Source organism: Mytilus galloprovincialis, chromosome 8 (genome assembly GCF_965363235.1).
Source record: "Mytilus galloprovincialis chromosome 8, xbMytGall1.hap1.1, whole genome shotgun sequence".
NCBI lineage: Eukaryota > Metazoa > Mollusca > Bivalvia > Mytilida > Mytilidae > Mytilus > Mytilus galloprovincialis.
The window spans coordinates 88,185,742-88,204,802 of record NC_134845.1 but is presented as its reverse complement, the minus strand read 5'-3'; the positions used below and the strand labels follow the sequence as shown (position 1 = coordinate 88,204,802).

The 19,061-nt window shown below is 32.0% G+C and overlaps 1 protein-coding gene and 1 long non-coding RNA gene across 2 annotated transcripts; one reads left to right on the top strand and one right to left on the bottom strand.

Moving 5' to 3' along the window:
* The first annotated feature begins 830 nt into the window (after nt 1-830).
* On the top strand, nt 831-17,714 carry LOC143042763 (actin, cytoplasmic-like). Its single transcript, XM_076215222.1, has 7 exons — nt 831-959; nt 1,907-2,051; nt 2,363-2,602; nt 15,463-15,601; nt 16,023-16,130; nt 16,672-16,983; nt 17,428-17,714. Exons 2-7 carry the CDS (start codon nt 1,923-1,925, stop codon nt 17,709-17,711), a joined length of 1,212 nt encoding a protein of 403 aa, XP_076071337.1. The 5' UTR covers nt 831-959; nt 1,907-1,922; the 3' UTR covers nt 17,712-17,714.
* LOC143042773 (uncharacterized) lies at nt 11,180-13,510 on the bottom strand. Its single transcript, XR_012968114.1, has 4 exons — nt 13,354-13,510; nt 12,690-12,761; nt 12,018-12,202; nt 11,180-11,413 (listed from the first exon to the last, which is right to left on the bottom strand). It is a non-coding gene; the product is annotated as an uncharacterized LOC143042773 (long non-coding RNA).
* Nucleotides 17,715-19,061: the final 1,347 nt, after the last annotated feature.

The following is a 19,061-nucleotide window of genomic DNA, read 5'->3' as shown; positions in this document are numbered from 1 at the left end:
ATGGGCTTTGCTCATCCTTTGAAGGCCGAACGGTGACCTACAATGTATAGTGTTTTTTTTCTGTGTCATTTGATCTCTTGTGGTGAGATGTTTCATTAGCAATCATACCACATCTTCTTTTTTTGTATTAAATTAAAATTGTTTGCTGTTGACACACACTTTTCTTTCTTTTCCATAAAAGAGGGACGAAAGATACCAAAGGGGCAGTCAAACTCATAAATCTAAAACAAACCGACAACGCCATGGCTAAAAACGAAAAAGACAAACAAACAACAGCACACACGACACAACATAGAAAACTAAAGAATAAACAACACGAACCCCACCATAAAACTAGGGGTGATCTCAGGTGCTCCGGAAGGGTAAGCAGATCCTGCTCCACATGCGGCACCCGTCGTGTTTTGTTCAATGTTATGCTTTTACATTGAACAAAATGACAGTGTTGCTGTAAATAATGTTTCTGTGTGATTTGTGATCGTTTAGATTATTATAAAATGGCATTTATAGTTTTTATTTTTTCTTAGCTGTTTAAAAAATTTCGTATTTCACAACCTTGTTTATATGAAATAGCTGGACAAACGTCCCAATTAGGGTTGCTACACAAAGTATGCGTAATTCTAATTCGACTTTATTTAAATGTCCTCTCTAAAAATAGGATTTCGTATTTGATAAATCATTGTCTATTTTAAGCTATTACAGTTACAGGTCCCTTTAACCGGTTAAACGACAGGTTATATTTATCTTAATCTATGTTTATACATATCAACCCATATAGAAATCTCCTTTGGTATTGTTTAATTTCGATGACTAACCCTTAATACAAGCTTACTAACGCTTTTCTTCTAATTTAATCTGAGTTCTCAGAAAAAGTTTTACCCAGGTATAAATATGACAAAATTTTCAAATTATAATCATAGCAAATTTAAACACGAAAGAGATCGTAAGAGGAATAAAAGCAAGTAAGTTCCATTTTATTTTCTTTGTTTATTGATTAATTCTTTAATAAAGTTGACTTTCACAAAAAATACGAATTACGAAAAGTTAAAAAAATGTTTTTAGCATAGTTAAGCTATAATCTCACCATGTTGCATTTGTTGCCAAAAATAATTACTCTGATTTTGTTAGATGTTCGATGTTGGTAAAGAATTAAAGTCTATGCAAATTTGCAAAGTAATTGCCTATTAGCACCAAACGTGTGCCTAAATTGGTCCGAGTACACAGTTATTTCGTAGTGCATTTCTTTTAGACAATAAATGAAAATTTAAAAAATCCCACCTGCGCTTTCCCAATAATATTTTTACAGTGTGTTGTACTACTTTTGGGACAAATTATATCAAAATTATAGAAAACTTCATCAGCTCTAACTCAAAATATGGACAATCTTATGTTAAGGGGGTCTTGAAATCTTTTGACAGCTTCCGAAGTGCTAATTTTTGACCTTTTTCAGCTGGACCTAATCACTACTTTACATTAATATTTATGACCCAACTTTTTTTACAGTGTCATTTCACCCCCCAACTTGCTATATGAGGCATAAAACATGGAGAAATAAATTTGGAAGGGGTATAACAAAAATTGGCAAGTAACACACTGTCCACACTAAGGACTATATTCGGACAACGAAAATCAAAGGACGAGGACAACGAAAATCAAAGGACGATAACTGTGTACTCGGACCAATTGTAATAAATTGTCTAGTCTTTTCCTATTGATATCATCTTGCTTTAAGAGGTTGAAAATCGTATGTTCATGTACAATGAAGCAGAAATGAATCGTTCTTTGCAACAACAAAAAATACATTTAGAAAACATGGAATCACTTTTGAATTGATAAATAGCTGTTATCATAATTAAGGTTTTAAATTATCGTATTTTTATATTTTAATTTAATTTCTTTTCAATTACAGTTAATAAAAAGTAACAATGAGTTTTAACGAAGACATCAGCGCAGTAATTATTGACAACGGTTCCGGAATGGTTAAGGCTGGATTTGCCGGAGATGATGCACCCAGGTCCGTTTTCCCCGCAGTTACTGGAAGACCAAAATATCAGGTAAATGTATAATAGTTCATTTACCTTTGAAGCTTTTGTCTTGACACTTTTTAAGATATGATACAGCACGTCGAAATGTTTGAATTTTCTGATAGATTTTTTTTAAGATAACTCGAGCAGTCATAGAAGTAAAGGATCTTAAAATCATTTGTTTTGCTTTGTATTTATTGAATTTAGATGTCTTCAAACAAAAATCTAATTACTGTTTGTTGTTAAGATGCAACGTTAATATCTAATGATAGGTTGAAACCGATGTAAATCGCTAAAATTTACGTATATATAAATCCAACCAACCTTATTTATTTTGTCAGATTGTAATGGCGGGTATGGGAGGAAAAGACTGTTATGTAGGGGATGAGGCCCAAAGTAAACGAGGTATACTGTCCATGAAATATCCCATCGAACATGGAATAGTGACTAACTGGGACGACATGGAGAAGATCTGGCATCATACGTTCTATAATGAACTCAGAGTGGCACCTGAAGAACATCCGGTTATGTTGACTGAAGCACCGATGAATCCAAAGGCAAACAGAGAACGAATGACACAGGTACAGTAGAGCAACTAATTGTTTAAATCAACAGAGAAATAAAAGAATCTTTAATTACATTTTGCTCATCGACATCCCAAAGTTATGATTCTTTCTATATATTGTTATATTATAGTTCGTTTCTGTGTGTGTTACATTTTAACGTTGCGTCGTTTGTTCAGGCTGGTACAGGATTGGGGAAATGTTCGTAAATGTCGCCAACGTCGCCAACATTCTGAACAGTACCCGCTTCGCCAACGTCGCCAACGTCGCCAACATTTTGAACAGTACCCCTGTTCGCCAACGTCGCCAACATTCTAACCAGTACCCCTGTTCGCCAACGTCGCCAACGTCGCCAACATTCTAACCAGTACCCCTGTTCGCCAACGTCGCCAACGTCGCCAACATTCTAACCAGTACCCCTGTTCGCCAACGTCGCCAACATTCTAAACAGTACCCCTGTTCGCCAACGTCGCCAACGTCGCCAACATTCTAACCAGTACCCCTGTTCGCCAACGTCGCCAACGTCGCCAACATTCTGAACAGTACCCCTGTTCGCCAACGTCGCCAACGTCGCCAACATTCTGAACAGTACCCCTGTTCACCAAAGTCGCCAACTTCGCCAACATTCTGAACAGTACCCCTGTTCGCCAACGTCGCCAACTTCGCCAACATTCTAAACAGTACCCCTGTTCGCCAACGTCGCCAACGTCGCCAACATTCTAACCAGTACCCCTGTTCGCCAACGTCACCAACTTCGCCAACATTCTGAACAGTACCCCTGTTCGCCAACGTCGCCAACGTCGCCAACATTCTTAACAGTACCCCTGTTCGCCAACGTCGCCAAATCTAAACATAATAAAGGTTCGCCAACTTAAAATATATTTGATGTTATTTAAATATAACATCTTCTTAGTTTCGCTTGTGTTTGTAACAATGCATTTAATTTAAATTAAAAAAATCTCACACCAGGGTTTTCATTATCACTGACTAGTTATTACATTAACTAAATTTCATCATTGATACAAAGACATAATTCATAAATAAATCAACATGCAGACATCTTATATGTCATGTTCAGGACAATTAGGTATTTCATAACCAACCTTTTATGGTAATATACTATACAAAACACAAAAATGTTGTCATTCCTCAAAGCTAACAAAACCTAGTTATTCAGAAGGGATATCGATATATAGATATAATCCCATAATCCTGTTCGCCAAATTCCACAACTTCCAAATGATTTTAACAAGTACCCCTGTTCTACAGTTTAAGAGTCTTTCAAACAAGTACCACCTGTTTGCCTTAAAATTGCCAACATTCAAATCATTAAAAAAAACATATACCGTAAAAATAAGAATAAATAAAAAACTCATAATGACAAATTCATTCAATACTTAGGAATATAAGGGATATATACTTGACCATCTTTTGTGAGAAAAAAAATCATGCAAATCTAATACCATCTCTAAAAATTAATAGTTTAATCAAGTTGAACAATTGCAACCTATCCAGAAACTAAATAGTGCTACATTTTTTATAATTAAATAGCTATAGCCCATAAATAGTTTCCAAAAAGGAATACAAAAATCTTCAAAAAAGACTTACCAGCCTGCTAACAGCCATTTAAACATCATTATAAAATGTAACAAGTGCTTTTAAAATAAAAAGCAGTAACTCAACAGTGAAAATCAGGTCAATGACATGTACATATGACAGACATTTATAACTTCGTAACATTATATATCTGCATAAAAAAAATGTAAAAAGCATTCAATTCTTTAACTTTAAAACAACTATAGGCTCTAAAGAGCCCGTGTTGTTGACCTTAGTCTAAGTGCATATTCTACAGAGGACACATACTCTCCAACATTGCTCTTGTCAGATTATCTCAATTCATTACAGTTAATAACTAAATGATAGACAAAATTGCATTTTACACTGTGTTATTTTTTTTACCATGTCTGCCATCTTCATTGGCAGGCGGACAGGGTCAGAGTACATATTTTACAAAAAAAATACATACTCCAATTATTATTGTAGCCATGTCTGGTAAAATTTTACCTACAAGTTTCAGATTATATTTTTGTTAAAGTAAACCATGTAAATAGACAATTTTAAATGAACATTGTATAAATTCAATTTATATTCAACTAAAGATTTCTTGCTGTTGTGCAATACACTGTGCTGTTGTGCAATACTAAGTATGCTGTTGGGCAATACTTAGTATGCTGTTGGGCAATACTTAGTAAATCTTTTGTCAGTTTGACACATTCCCCATTTCCTTTCTCAATTTTATTCAATAACTTCTCAATGTTTCATCAAAAATTTATAAAAAAAACTAAAGGGAGGTTATCTTAATAAATAAAAATAAGTCATCATAATAATAAAAACTGCTTTAAGCACTTTAAGGATATTGTCCAAACTCGGAAGCGTAAAATCTTCAATTTATAAAAACCAAAAGAAAGCTTACAACAATATAGATATAAACAATTTAAATTGACATCTTTAAGTTACTGTCCGAAAACTGGAAAATCCCCCTTTTTTTATAGAATTAAACCCCATAAATCAAAAAAGGTATACATGTAGTATAAAATTTATAAAAATCAAAAGGAAGCTCATGTAAATAGAATTAAACAATTCACCACAGTTTCTTGCAAGTTGGTGAAATTATTTTTAAGGTTATTGTCTGTAAACTGGAGAATCTCCCCTTTTTTAATAAATAAAAGTAGGAAACGGTAAATCCAGTATATCATTATAAAAAGAAAAGCAACTCACGTCAATAGATATAAACAATTTACCAAAGTTTTATGCATATTAGTTAAAGCATTTTTCAGTTAATGTCCAACATGTTAAAAACGAACGAACACACAGACGGACAAACTTTCAATGATAAACCATAATACGTCAGTCAGGAGTAATACTTGTACAAGTTATTTTTAATTACTTGCAGAAGTAATATTAATTTAAATATATTTTAAAAATAATATTGGCTGAGTTACGTCCCTTAAACATTCAGATTTTTTAACTTTTGAAAGTAAAAAAGTCATCCTATCTTCTTTTATTAAATTTTTATAATTTCTTTGCTGTTAAGTATAAACCAAGGACCTCATATAAAAAGACTCTAGTCCTCTACTTTATATTGTTAATGAGTTATATTGCCATACATATGATATTAGATATAAAAAGGGGGAAAACTCGCGCCAAATGTCCATGTTCCAGACCGTATGAGTATTTGGACCGTACGCGTACGGTCTGGACCGTATGCGTACTTTTTCAAAATACTCATACGGTCGGACCGTACGCTTACGGTCTGACTGATATTAGGAAGTTGGTGAAGTGTATTAGATACAAATGCATATAGCAGATCAACATAACTTAACACTCAAATTAATATAAAAAAGTTCAATGGTAATTGAAATAAAAACTTTATATTTTAACTATTTCAAAAATTCACGCTAATTAAATCTGTTAATCTCTTGTATTTAGCATGTCGATCAGTAATACATTTAGTTCTGATCGCTGAAATCGAAGATATCGTAAGTAAACATAATGTGGAAGGACAATTGTTTTAGAATATTTAGCAACTTTACAAAAAAATGCAAATGCAAAGGAACATGCATGAACTGCAAACATGTAAACGAAAACAATATTACGTTACTTGTGGTAGCAAGTGCCACCTTGGGCAAGAGTACCAAAACAGGATTCAGATATACAATTAAACAAATATTTAATTTCAATTGTTCGTTTGTTCATTTTATCTATCTACTAGTAATTGTAATAATAGCAATTTGTAAAACTAAAAATAAAGATTGTGATAAATGTTTGTTTAAATTTAAACCATATGATCCAATAACATGTATGGTCAGCTCGTACTGGACCATACGCGTATACTCATACGGTCCGACCGTACGCGTATAGTCGGACCTAACGAGTATACGTATACCGTCCAAATACTCATATGGTCTGGAACATCTACGTACCCTTTCGACTAAGATTTATGTGTTACGACATGTCGTAACTAACAATTTTGTGAAAATATTTTGTCGATATCTCATATGATTTCTGAAAATAAGAGATAACAAGCCAAAATCAAAATTTTAATCATGACCTTGACCTTTGACCTTTACCTCATTTTCTTTTTTTGGGACCAAGGACCTCAAATCAAAAGACCCTAGGCCTCTAACACTTATGGTTTTCCAGTTAAAAATGCATATCACTAATATCAAATATAAAAGGGGAAATAACTCTCATATGGAGTCTCCGGATAGCTTCGGTCAAAATTAATCAAATCATCCTGAGGATATAACGAGCAATTTGGTAAAATAAATAAGGTTGCGAATATTAAGCGATAACAAGAAAAACAGTGTTTGGGGAGATAACTCTTATATGAGAAAGTGTTCGGTTAAGCAGGGTCAGTTTCAAAAGCGTATAAACTGTTCGATATGATATTCCAAAAATCTAAGCGACATCTTGCGAAACAAAAAAACAGCGAAGGAAAAAAATTAGCCGGAAAAAAATAACAATAATCAGAAGAAAACCAATAGGTCTTTCCACGGAAAAGTGGAAAGACCTAATAAATGTGTTTAAAATTATAAACACCATTTATGTTTCTATATATGCCTTCATTTTAACTTATAAGTTCTCTAAGTTTCTATCCTTCAAAACTATAACTTTTACTCTATAAATCATGCTAAAAAATATAAGTTTTAGTGTAAATGTAACGGTTTATTTCTTCCTCTGTGATATTTTATCCTGAGGATAATTTGTCCGGGTAATTTTTTTCCAGGCATAATATTTTACAGGTTGATTTTTTCCAGAGGAGTGAAAATCTATCTGTGTTATGCGGATAGTATGTACTGGTATATATTTGCCGTACTATATTTCACAGAACCGTGTAAAATAGAGTTCCATTAACTACTATGTAAGTTATTCACAATCAATATATACCCGACTATAATTATAAAATGTTTCACAAAGGTAGACCAAATTTGCATAATTTATCAAAGGGAGGTAATTGTGAGCTATTTAAATTTTAAAGATATTAATATAATATATTTCTAAATCTATTTTATAGTGAAATTTTTCATTGAATCTTATTTTTTATATATTCATTTATATTAAAAGATAACTTACAACTTGATTTAATAAGACAGATAACATTTCACAGGTAAAAACTATCCAGCTGTTAAACATGCTTTTGTTCCAATATATTGTTCTGCTATGATTTATCTGATTTCCATATAATCAACAACTACATCTCTGTCCCCAGACAAAACTATTTATATAGTTAAAAATATCATCATAAGCAAATTCTTCTATTACTGTTTACAGTAGTAATGCAACTATATTTCTACCTTACTTTTAAATTTATATTTGTACTAAGATCTGAAAACAATTCACTTATACATGTATTTCACTAACCTTATTTAATCATGATATTATTTTTACAATTACGATCTTTGAAATTACTTCTGGTTTTCTTCCTTATGTTCATGAAATTTTTTCAAGGATAATTTGTGAAATTATTTCTCATTATAATACATTTTTTTTTTAACAATTTCGCTTTATTTTAAATACACTATTATTATTTCATAGTATTTTTAAAGGATAAGTTTTTTCTAATAACTATTCTATAAGTTAACTACCCAGATAGAATTTCACGGCAGAGGAAAAAATATCCCAGGAAAATATTTTCCTCCGGATAAAAAAATAAGAACAACTACTGTGACATTTTTTCCACCGGATCAAATTTCACCCGAATATAATTTTGCTTTACATAATATCATTTACCCTTAAAAAGAGTAATATATCACAATTCTTTAACTGTTTCCCCCATTTTACTAAACTTAGTCTTAATCCTAATGTATATTGAGTTGTTATACTTAGTAGCTCTGACACTATCAGTAACTACACCTGTCCACTGTGGAAAAAATTTGGTTGATTATATAGGGAATCATTGAAGCATGACTGGAGCAGGCCCCCCTTAGGTCATCCAACGGGCCCCCCTTAGGAAAAGTTCTGGATCCGCCAACCTCATGTTTCAAGGCTAGTTTAAAAGCCAAAAAATACTAGCAAAATAAGAAAAGAAATAAATAATAATTTTAAAACAAAAACATTAATTTATTTTATATTAACCAGTTTACTGTCGTCAAGGGGGGTGGGGGTTTTAAATTGACAAACTGCATTAAAATGGGAACATTTAGTTGGACCCTCCCCCTTTTATCCTAGGTTGGCAACCCCAGTCTTCAAGCTTAACCACAAGTCCTACGGCATTGGTTGTAAAATTGCTCTCGGGCTTGTAAAATTCTCTCTACAAGCCAACAGAATCCAACTAAAATTTTCAAAAAATTGAGTGTCTGGCTTGTGGACTCAAAAGTTAAGCGTGAACAGGTGAAGGCTGGAACCCCCCTTTTAAAAATGTCTCATTTCGTCCCTGAGTGGTCTGATAGTAATAGTAGTAAAAAGGAATATTCTTATAAGTTAAAACATGCTAAAAACACTAACTTCATGTTTTTGACCATACAGTTAAATCAGTCTTATTGTACATGTATGGCAGTGAAATATGGGGTGACATTAACTTTCACAAACTAAACACTCAAGGGGATAACTATTTCAAAAAAACTATGTGGAGACCTGGCAGTAGAGAACGCTCATTTAAGCTTTTGTAAATTTATACTTGGAGTAAGTAAAAAAGCAACAAATATTGCAGTTATGGGTGAACTGGGCAGATATATACTCTATTCTAACATGACGTCCTTCAAACGCTTTGAGTACACACCTGTGGTAAAATATGAATATATTGCCAGTGCTGTTCCGATTGTACTCCCACGTCATATGCTTTTTTATGAATGAGATACCCGACGTCATAGAACAATGACGTTAGAATGTAAGCATTTTACGGGAAAATACACGCTTGTGAATCCGAAAATCATCACAAGGAAACATACACAAATGATGCTAAAATGTGGCAAAAGCCCTTTATTGTACATAATATAAGACATATAAATAAATTATCATTCAAATTCATCCAAAACTGTCTAAATACATTATTTTAAATAGTTTAAGCATGTCACTAATGCAGTTTGCTCCGTTCTTTTACGCTAGTTTATTAGTGCGTTTATTTATGGGAACGGCAAATATTTGCCTACACCTAGAGCGCTTCGATCCAAAAGAATTGCCGTATATGTCCTATTTTTGAAGGTTTTATTAAGTTAAAAAATCTATTTATGCAAAAAGATGCAATCAAAATATGATTCAATATGGCAAACTGAGCTTAATAATGATTTCAGAGGCAATAAATTATATGGTAACAAGCTTAGAACTTATAGACTTTTTAAAAGCAGATTTTGCTTAGAAAATTACCTTTTGCAGGAAAATTTTAGATATAGACATTATTTAACGAAATTCCGTATCAGTGCTCACGATTTAGAAATTGAGAGGGGAAGGTACAAAAATCTAACGGTGTCAGAACGTATCTGTAAATTGTGTGGTACTGAGGTTGAGGATGAAATTCATTTTCTTCTTCAGTGTCAAAAACATTCAAATATTCGTTTCAACTTTTTAAATAAAATAAAACTACGGTTTAAAAATTTTATTGGTTTGGATATTAAATCACAATTTATTTGGCTAATGTCCTCTGAAGATATTTTCATACTCCAGAAACTCAGAGAATTATTGGAAAATTTATCCTCATATGGGAAAGTTTCCTTAAATGATATATATATATAGTAATGTCCAGTGACCCCCCTTTTTTAACCTAGTTATATTATTAAACACTGTGCTTGTTGTATTCTTCTACTTGTCTTAATAATTTTTTTTTTTTTTTTTATAACATTGTGTCTTAATCATAATCACTTGTAATCATTTGTATGTAATTAATGTTGATTGTTCTGCTCCTTGTGGGCGCTTAGATTAGCAATAAAATATATTTGAATTTGAATTTGCTGGTCATGGATATTCGCAAATAATTTAAATTAAAAATACAGTATGTGTCAATGTGATCACCTTTGTACTCAAATTTAATTCAATTTTTTAGTAGGTATTTAATGTTTGAAACTTACAAAAATAACTTAAGGGACATACTGTATACCATTTCACAGCATTATAATGTTCTATAGCATCAACATGACCAAGTAAGACTCAATAAAAAGTTAGCGGTCAATTTCCAGGAAAAGTTACAAACTCCGTACAGTGATCGTTTCCGTTCCGGAACTTTTTTCCTTTACTCCATCAGTCATTCCTTAAATAAATAAGACTTAATTTTCTACATTGAAATGTCCCATATTTTTCATGTGGGTTAATCTTTTTATTTAGAGACCTTGCAGTAAGTGTGTTTTACTTGAAAATTATAATATGGTAATGACAGAAATATGAATTTGATTGTTTGAGTGTTACTTTAAAGTGCAACGTTTTGAATATATTGAGGCTATCAGTTTTTGTTGGTGGTGGAAGCCAGAGTGCCTGGAGAAAAGCACTGACCTTGATCGGAAAACTGACAATCCTACACAATTAAGTTTGGAGTCAAATTCACATGCAAGAGCTGGATTCAAGCTCGCAACTTTAGTGTTTACTGGCTAGTGATTGACAAAAATATGAAGACAATGTTTTAATAAACAACAATGAAAGGAAATTAAAAATGTTCAGAACTTTTAAAATACAACCATTTTGTATACATTTAAATTTTCACTTCATTTATAGTCTTGTCAGAATTTATTGGTCACCCGTGGTGATAAGTTGATTCAATTTATGTGGATGTCCATATCATGATTCCAAGGCTTGTGAAGTAACTAGATTTTCTTCAAATATTCATGTTGAGATATTGATGATCTGGAAATATAATAACACATATTTTAATATTTTAAATCTGAATATTTATAACTAAATTGTGTTGGAACATGTGATGGAAGAAAGAAATAAAACTGGTTATTGCCTTAAATTAGCATTTTATATGCTATATGATTATCTTTTAAACAACTAATAAATTTTGTTTTAAAAGAAAAGAACTATTATAAAAAAGAAAGTTAAAATATATAGTAATGTAAACATGCCATTATGTAAATTTACCCTTTGCATTTAAATTTTGGATTAACTCAATCAGATTGTGAAAGTAATATAACCATTTTTGTGCTAAGCAGATCATTTGTAAGTAAACTTTTTTCTTTTTATTTACTGAAATATACTTCAATGATATACACATTGTAGACATTTAAAAGTTAATTTTCAATATCACAGAAATAAATCAAATTAAACTGGCATGATTCATTTGTTATATACTCAAATCAAGTATTTTATTGTCGTATAAACTTTACCGTTTGTGACCAACATAATTTTATATTAACACAATAAACATATATACATACACAATAAAATCAGCATCAAAATTTTTTAACAGTATACACATAATTTTTTTTTGCATAGTAAAGATACTTACACTTGCTAATGTTTGATGTACCAATCATGGACTTCATCTGATGAATTCTAAAGCTGTTTCATAATTTCTGAAAGTGTCATTCTTATCAATGTTTTAGCAATAAGTGTATTAATCCATAAAGAAACTAAATCAATGACTTTGTACTTGTTGTAAGCTAAATTATTGAGTTCCTCTGGTAGATGCAGCTGAAAGTTATAATGAAATAAGGATGAGTATAATTAATAATATTTTGTTTTATGTTGAAATAAAAGCAATATACTATTTTTTAATATATATATATGAAAAATTAAGATAGTGGTATATGTAAGTGCATTTTTGAAATATGACAGAAATAATATAAAAGTGTTGAAAGGGAGTCATATTTCACACACATCTATCAAATTTCTTCAAATATTCTTTAAATTTAAAGGAATAATGACATATTTTGAGTATTTTTGTGCGACACATATATTTATAAACTTAAATCTTAGATTGACTTCAAAAAGTATTAGAACACATAACTTGCTTGCTCCTTCATAATGCAATTGTAAATATTGCGCATTCTTTTTTAATTCAACTGCAAGTCGAGATACATTTTAATAGCAATTTTTCATTATTTGATAAAGAAATTAATACATGCAAATAACAAACAATATCAGAAACAAATGATGTATTTTATAAAAACTCAAATACCTAATTTATTTTGTTTTCTTTATTGCATTTCCTTTTCTTTTCCTCACTTCTATCTAATGATCTCACAAACATCTATAGCATAAAAAGAAAACAATGGAATGCAATACTGTTGTTTTTTGTATTATATTTAAAGTACATATTCTATTGCAGGAATACATCCTTGTTTGTTCGCTACAACCCTGGCCTATGTTTTGACATTAATATTTGAAGTCATATGTTGTATGTGACATAAATAACCCCTTTTTTTTATAATTAATTGTGCAAATTTGTCTTAGATAAACGGAAATAAGTCTTTTACAAAATATCTTCAAATCCATTTTTTTTTATTGTTTTCTAAAAGCTCTTGTCAGTAAATTTAAAATATCGCAGCATTTTTACTGCCAAAACTGTGTCTGGTACTGTCTTTGGGCAGCGGGCTGGAGCTTAATCGTGAAGACTTAAATCGTCTGCACACGTTTATGTCTTATTTGCAATAATCATGATTTCAGTGTACTGTATAGGCCTATGATTGATATTGATAGCTGCTCATTCGATACGTGCAGACGACAAACGTAAACACAAAAAATATGATTTTCTACTGCATACTGTGAAGAATTTTTTTTTCCTAATGAATAAACAATTATTTATATTATTTTGATTATATGCATTTTTGTTTTTAGCTTACAACTATTGTTTTCAGAACACAACGGGTGTATTATTATCTGAAGCTTAAGTATCAGCCATCTTGGCTTCAGTAGCAACAAAAGGTCAATCCGGGTCAAACATCTTGAAGAGCGGGCTACGAAAAAAGCCGAAGGCAGTGATTAGTGTAGAGTAGTATTCGGGCCCGTATGCGGATCGGAACTGGAACTGCCGGGGAGTTTGGAAAAGTTAGAGAAAACGGATGTTGACAACTTGTGTATTTCCAGAGACAAGGACGGATACATAAGGCCAAAATCCGAATTTAATTTTTCACCATAAAGTTATAATAATATATTTATATCTAAATTTAATGTTTTCAAACATGCTAAACAAAACATAAAAAATATTTTTTGCAAACTGTGCTAACAGTAAATAAAAAATAATGTTGGTGAATATAAAAAGATACAAAAATAAATGTTGGCGAACTTGGCTAAGTTTGCAAACTTCAGTAAGTTGGCCAACATTAAATTTAAAACAATGTTGGCGAACTTGGTAAACAATAATTATTATGATATGTTAAGGTTGGCGAACAATGAAGTTGACGCACACTTGGCGAACAGTAAATGTTAGTGAACAGTACAGGTTTCGTAAAGGTTGGCAATGATAGCGACACTGGTGAACAGTAATGTCATTAGTAATGATTTCGTAAATGTTAACGACGTTTGCGACATTAACGAATAGTAATGAGTTTGTAAATGTTGGCGACGTTGGCGATGTTGGCGAACAGTATTGATTTCATAAATGCTGGTAATGTTGGCGACGTTGGCGACATTGGCGAACAGTAATGAGTTTGTAAATGTTGGCGACATTGGCGACGTTGGCGAACAGTAATGAGTTCGTAAATGTTGGCGACGTCGGCGAACAGTAATGAGTTTGTAAATGTTGGCGACGTTGGCGAACAGTAATGAGTTTGTAAATGTTGGCGACGTTGGCGAACAGTATTGATTTCATAAATGTTGGCGACGTTGGCGAACAGTAATGAGTTTGTAAATGTTGGCGACGTTGGCGAACAGTATTGATTTCATAAATGTTGGCGACGTTGGCGAACAGTAATGAGTTTGTAAATGTTGGCGACGTTGGCGACGTTGGCGAACAGTATTGATTTCATAAATGTTGGCGACGTTGGCGACGTTGGCGAACAGTATTGATTTCATAAATGTTGGCGACGTTGGCGACGTTGGCGAACAGTAATGATTTCGTAAATGTTGGCGACGTTGGCGACGTTAGCGAACATTTACACAATCCTGTACCAGAATGCGTTTGTTTTGTCTTATTTTTGAGTGTAAATTCACATTGCGATAAGACGTGTCATGGTACTTGTCTATCCCAAATTCATATATTTGGTTTTGATGTTATATTTGTTATTTTCGTGGGTTTTTGTCTGATGCTTGGTCCGTTTCTGTGTGTGTTACATTGTAGTGTTGTGTCGTTGTTCTCCTCTTATATTTAATGCGTTTCCCCCAGTTTTAGTTTGTTACCCCGATTTTGTTTTTTGTCCATCGATTTATGAGTTTGAACAGCGGTATACTACTGTTGCTTTTATCTATAAACAACTATCAGAAAGACATTTTACGTATCAACAATGGTGTCCTTGAGTGAACTGTTGTTGTAACACATCAAGAAATGAAGTATTAGATACGAATAATGATGAACGAATGCGCTAAACGTATCATATGATTCAGAAGCTACTAGATTTGTCTTTGGAACATTTTTTCAAACTTTAAAGAATGGAAACTATCGGCTGCCGCAGTTTTTTTTTTTTAATTCATTTCTTTTTCCAAAAATACGCTCATTCGTATTTATTAAGTTAGTCCCTTTCTGTTATAGTGACATTAAACACGTTTAACGGGAGACAACTCAATTCAAATATATGGTTCATGTTTCTAATGTCGATTTAACGATGTTGGACGACATTCGTAAATTTCTTTAATATAAACATGAATCACTTTGAATTTGAATACCAATTTCAAAATATAATTGATATAAAAGAATCATATCGGAATTATAACTAATTGAAGATGATACAGAGAAATCCGTGTATTTTTAAATTTACTGATGATTTAATGAGATATATATTTTTTTTTGATTTCAGACAATGTTTGAGACTTTCAACACACCAGCATTTTACGTCGGTATCCAGGCTGTTTTATCCCTGTATGCATCAGGACGAACAACAGGAATCGTGTTTGATGCAGGAGATGGAGTTTCTCATGTCGTACCTATATATGAAGGTAAACACATTGAAATATCATTGGACAATATTTTTGCAATTTTCCTTTATACAAACGTGTAAATATTTTTGATTGAATACTATAAAATGTCAGACACTCAATTCAACGAATTTTACTTAATCAAAATAAAACAATATTTTATCATAATAAATTGCATGTAACGTTTTACGGAGTCAGTTTAATTGTGACATCACACAAATGATCTATCAAATAACAATCGTTCATATTTGCAGGAGAAATGTGATTCAAGGTTCTCTTTTAAATTCTTGATTTCTATGCCTTCATTTTGATAAGTTGTCAATTTCCGCATAAACTTTTCGAATACACAGAATGATTGCAGCTTGAATCAAATGAAGCAAAACAATCACACTTTCCTTAAAATCAATAACAATGTTACATAATTTTGTTGTTTATATTAAAGGATATGCTTTACCCCATGCCATTAAAAGACTAGATCTCGCGGGACGAGACTTGACAGCCTACTTACAGAGGATACTGCGTGAAAGAGGATACTGTTTTAGTAATTCTTGTAAGTAGTTTTAACATGATTTCTTATACAAAATGCTGATTTAAAAGCAAACCACATAATTAATATACTAATATATACATTTGTATATAGGGATGATGTCCAGTGGCAAACAGATTTATACAAATGATCGTCTTTGAATGTAGTCCAGTTGAAAATATTTTATGAAGATACTTGTATATATAGAAAGAATGTCCAGTGGCAAGCAGATCAAGAAAATATAGGAAAATAGTTTTTTCTCGGATAAGCTTAACAGAAAATAGTTACTAGTAATATAGTAGCAGTATATTTAAAAATAATCTTCCATACATAAAGTCCAGTTGCAAATATTTCATGAATATTCACGATCGGTTAGATATAAATGAAATACAATATTATTATAATCAATGACCAACAGAAAACAAAGAGAAACACACTGTAATAACAGGAAGAAGAACTAAATATACTCATACAATCGGAAGTCTAAAAGTATTAAAACATCTGACTATTTGTTAATGTAACTTTGAATGACTTTGATTTTGACAATTTTTATTTCTTATTTTAGCTGAACGGGAAATTGTCCGAGATATCAAAGAGAAAATGTGCTATGTTGCTCTTGATTTCGAGCAAGAACTAGATGCTTCTGCCAAATCTTCTCAAATAGAAAAGAGCTACGAACTTCCAGATGGTGGCGTAATCACTATTGGAAACGAAAGATTCAGATGTCCGGAAGTTTTGTTTCAGCCATCTTTTACTGGAATGGAGGCTGCCGGTATACACGAGATGCTCCATAACTCAATCACGTCAACAGATATTGACATCAGACGAGATCTATATAATAATATTGTATTGTCCGGTGGTTCAACAATGTATCCAGGTAAGTAGTTATACCAATCAAAGAGGGTCGCTAAAGAAGGTCGGGAAGTGGTATGTGCTACTAAGAACTAGAATTCAAAAAAGAAAAAAATCAAAAAATAATAGCCGACACATTCTTTTTTAACCCATTTGCACTGAAAAACAGTAAACTGACCAAAACTAAACGGTTCATTGAACAATGAAATATTGCGAGCGGAGCAAAATGACATCGAACACACATATTGTTGTTTGAAATAGCAATTTGATAGCATTCTCGTAGAGATAAAGATAGAGTGAAAGAAATGTGTACAACAAAACTGATATTTTTTTTAATCTAAAAAAACCACAATAGAATAATAAGTATATAATATGAATTTTTTTTATAAATACAGGTAGAATTAATTAGTTTTCAAAATGTAAAAATATGGGTAAATCATGTTAACTTTATGTTATTTGTTTGTTTCAGGAATTGCAGATAGGTTGAAAAAAGAAATGGATGCCATCATCCCGAATTCGATGAAAACCAAAATAATTGCCGCCCCAGAACGGAAGTACTCGGTATGGATTGGAGGCTCTATTTTAGGATCACTATCAACTTTTGGACAGATGTGGATTTCTAAACAGGAATACGACGAATGTGGACCTAGTATTGTCCACAGGAAGTGCTTTTGGTGTGGATGTAGATATATCTCGATAATATATAGTTTTATGTGCAATAACAATATTAAAGTGACGCATTTTGTATATTGAACAAATGGGCTTTAATGTGATACGTTATTTTTGTTATTCCATTTTTGTTATTTCATTTATGATTGTTTTTGATATCATTGTCATTTTTTATAATTGATAAACATTTGTTATTTATTAAGATAAAATATTTTTTGAATTCATTATTTGTTTTTTTCTTGTGGATGATATTTCAATTTAGACAGGAATTATATTCAAAAGTAATAAAACAAACTTGTATCTTACTAGAGAGGGATATAGGACTGCATTGATTGTGTAAAAGAATCTTACTCCACTTGAGTACGTATTTATCTGTGTACTGTTACCCTATAACAGCACATTGAATATTCTGCTCAGTGCTTCGACTTAATACAAAGCAGGGTACATATTTATGTCGCTATTACATGTTCTCGTCCTAATCTGCATTAAGCATGTTATGTTCAAACGCTACTGTAGATGGAACCTTATAACGCTCAGCATAAGAGTAGGTAGTGACACCCTTGGGTAAGCTTTACATATCTATTTGTATACTTGAAGCACCACAGCTACATATATTGGGTTAAAATGTATACGAAAAGGTAAGCAGTTTCTTCACCTGATCCATTAGTGGTGAACATCGTGTTGCTCATAAAAAACAGGTAAACAATCAAGTCATTAATTGTAGTCGATGATATTATAATTAAATAAAACATCAGGTTGTATCTCAAACAAGAAAAAAGAGGACATATCCCTGGCCTTGTGTGACTAAGCTGTGCCATATTCCGATGAATATGATATTGGTTAATTAGTGTGCTAATAAGCTAATATGATACATATGGCTTTTTTTAATTCTAAATGGGACCCGAGAGCTCAAAAACAGGTAATACTTATAGTACAGATTATCACAAATCATTCGTTTAAATATTACCAGTTTCCGAAAGCTGCTTGAATGATACTATATATTATTTGAAAGTTGACAGTTAAAAAAATTGGAGAAGGTCCAGTAAAGGGATTAGTGTCAGTGATGTTCATATGATGAAGACATAATATTCTAATAATTTAAGTCATGCTAAGTGAGATCTGGAGATGACATTTCAGTATCTGTTAGTAGTCCTATGTTAATCTATGCTGGGCAACTGGCATCTTGTTCAGTTTTTGCCAATTTTGCTGTTGGTGGTTTTTTTCGTCAATGTGTAGATGTATATGGGGAGAAATGGAGAGATCACAGTACATGTTTCAGCCCGACCTGTTAAGCCCGACACATTGTTGTGTCTTTACCAAGCCTTTATTTATCTTGTTTTTTTTATTGTTTTTTTTGTTGTTTTTTTTTAGGGTCATTTGAAGTTTCGAAGTTAAGTGAAGCGATCATTCACTGTTAGTATTCGTTATCGTTTT

Excerpts from the sequence above, each read along its gene's own strand:
- LOC143042763 (XM_076215222.1), top strand. The coding sequence starts at position 1,923 with ATGAGTTTTAACGAAGACATCAGCGCAGTAATTATTGACAACGGTTCC. Across the intron at positions 15,602-16,022 it reads TGTCGTACCTATATATGAAG|GATATGCTTTACCCCATGCC; the intron begins GTAAACACATTG and ends TTTATATTAAAG. Across the intron at positions 16,131-16,671 it reads ATACTGTTTTAGTAATTCTT|CTGAACGGGAAATTGTCCGA; the intron begins GTAAGTAGTTTT and ends TTCTTATTTTAG.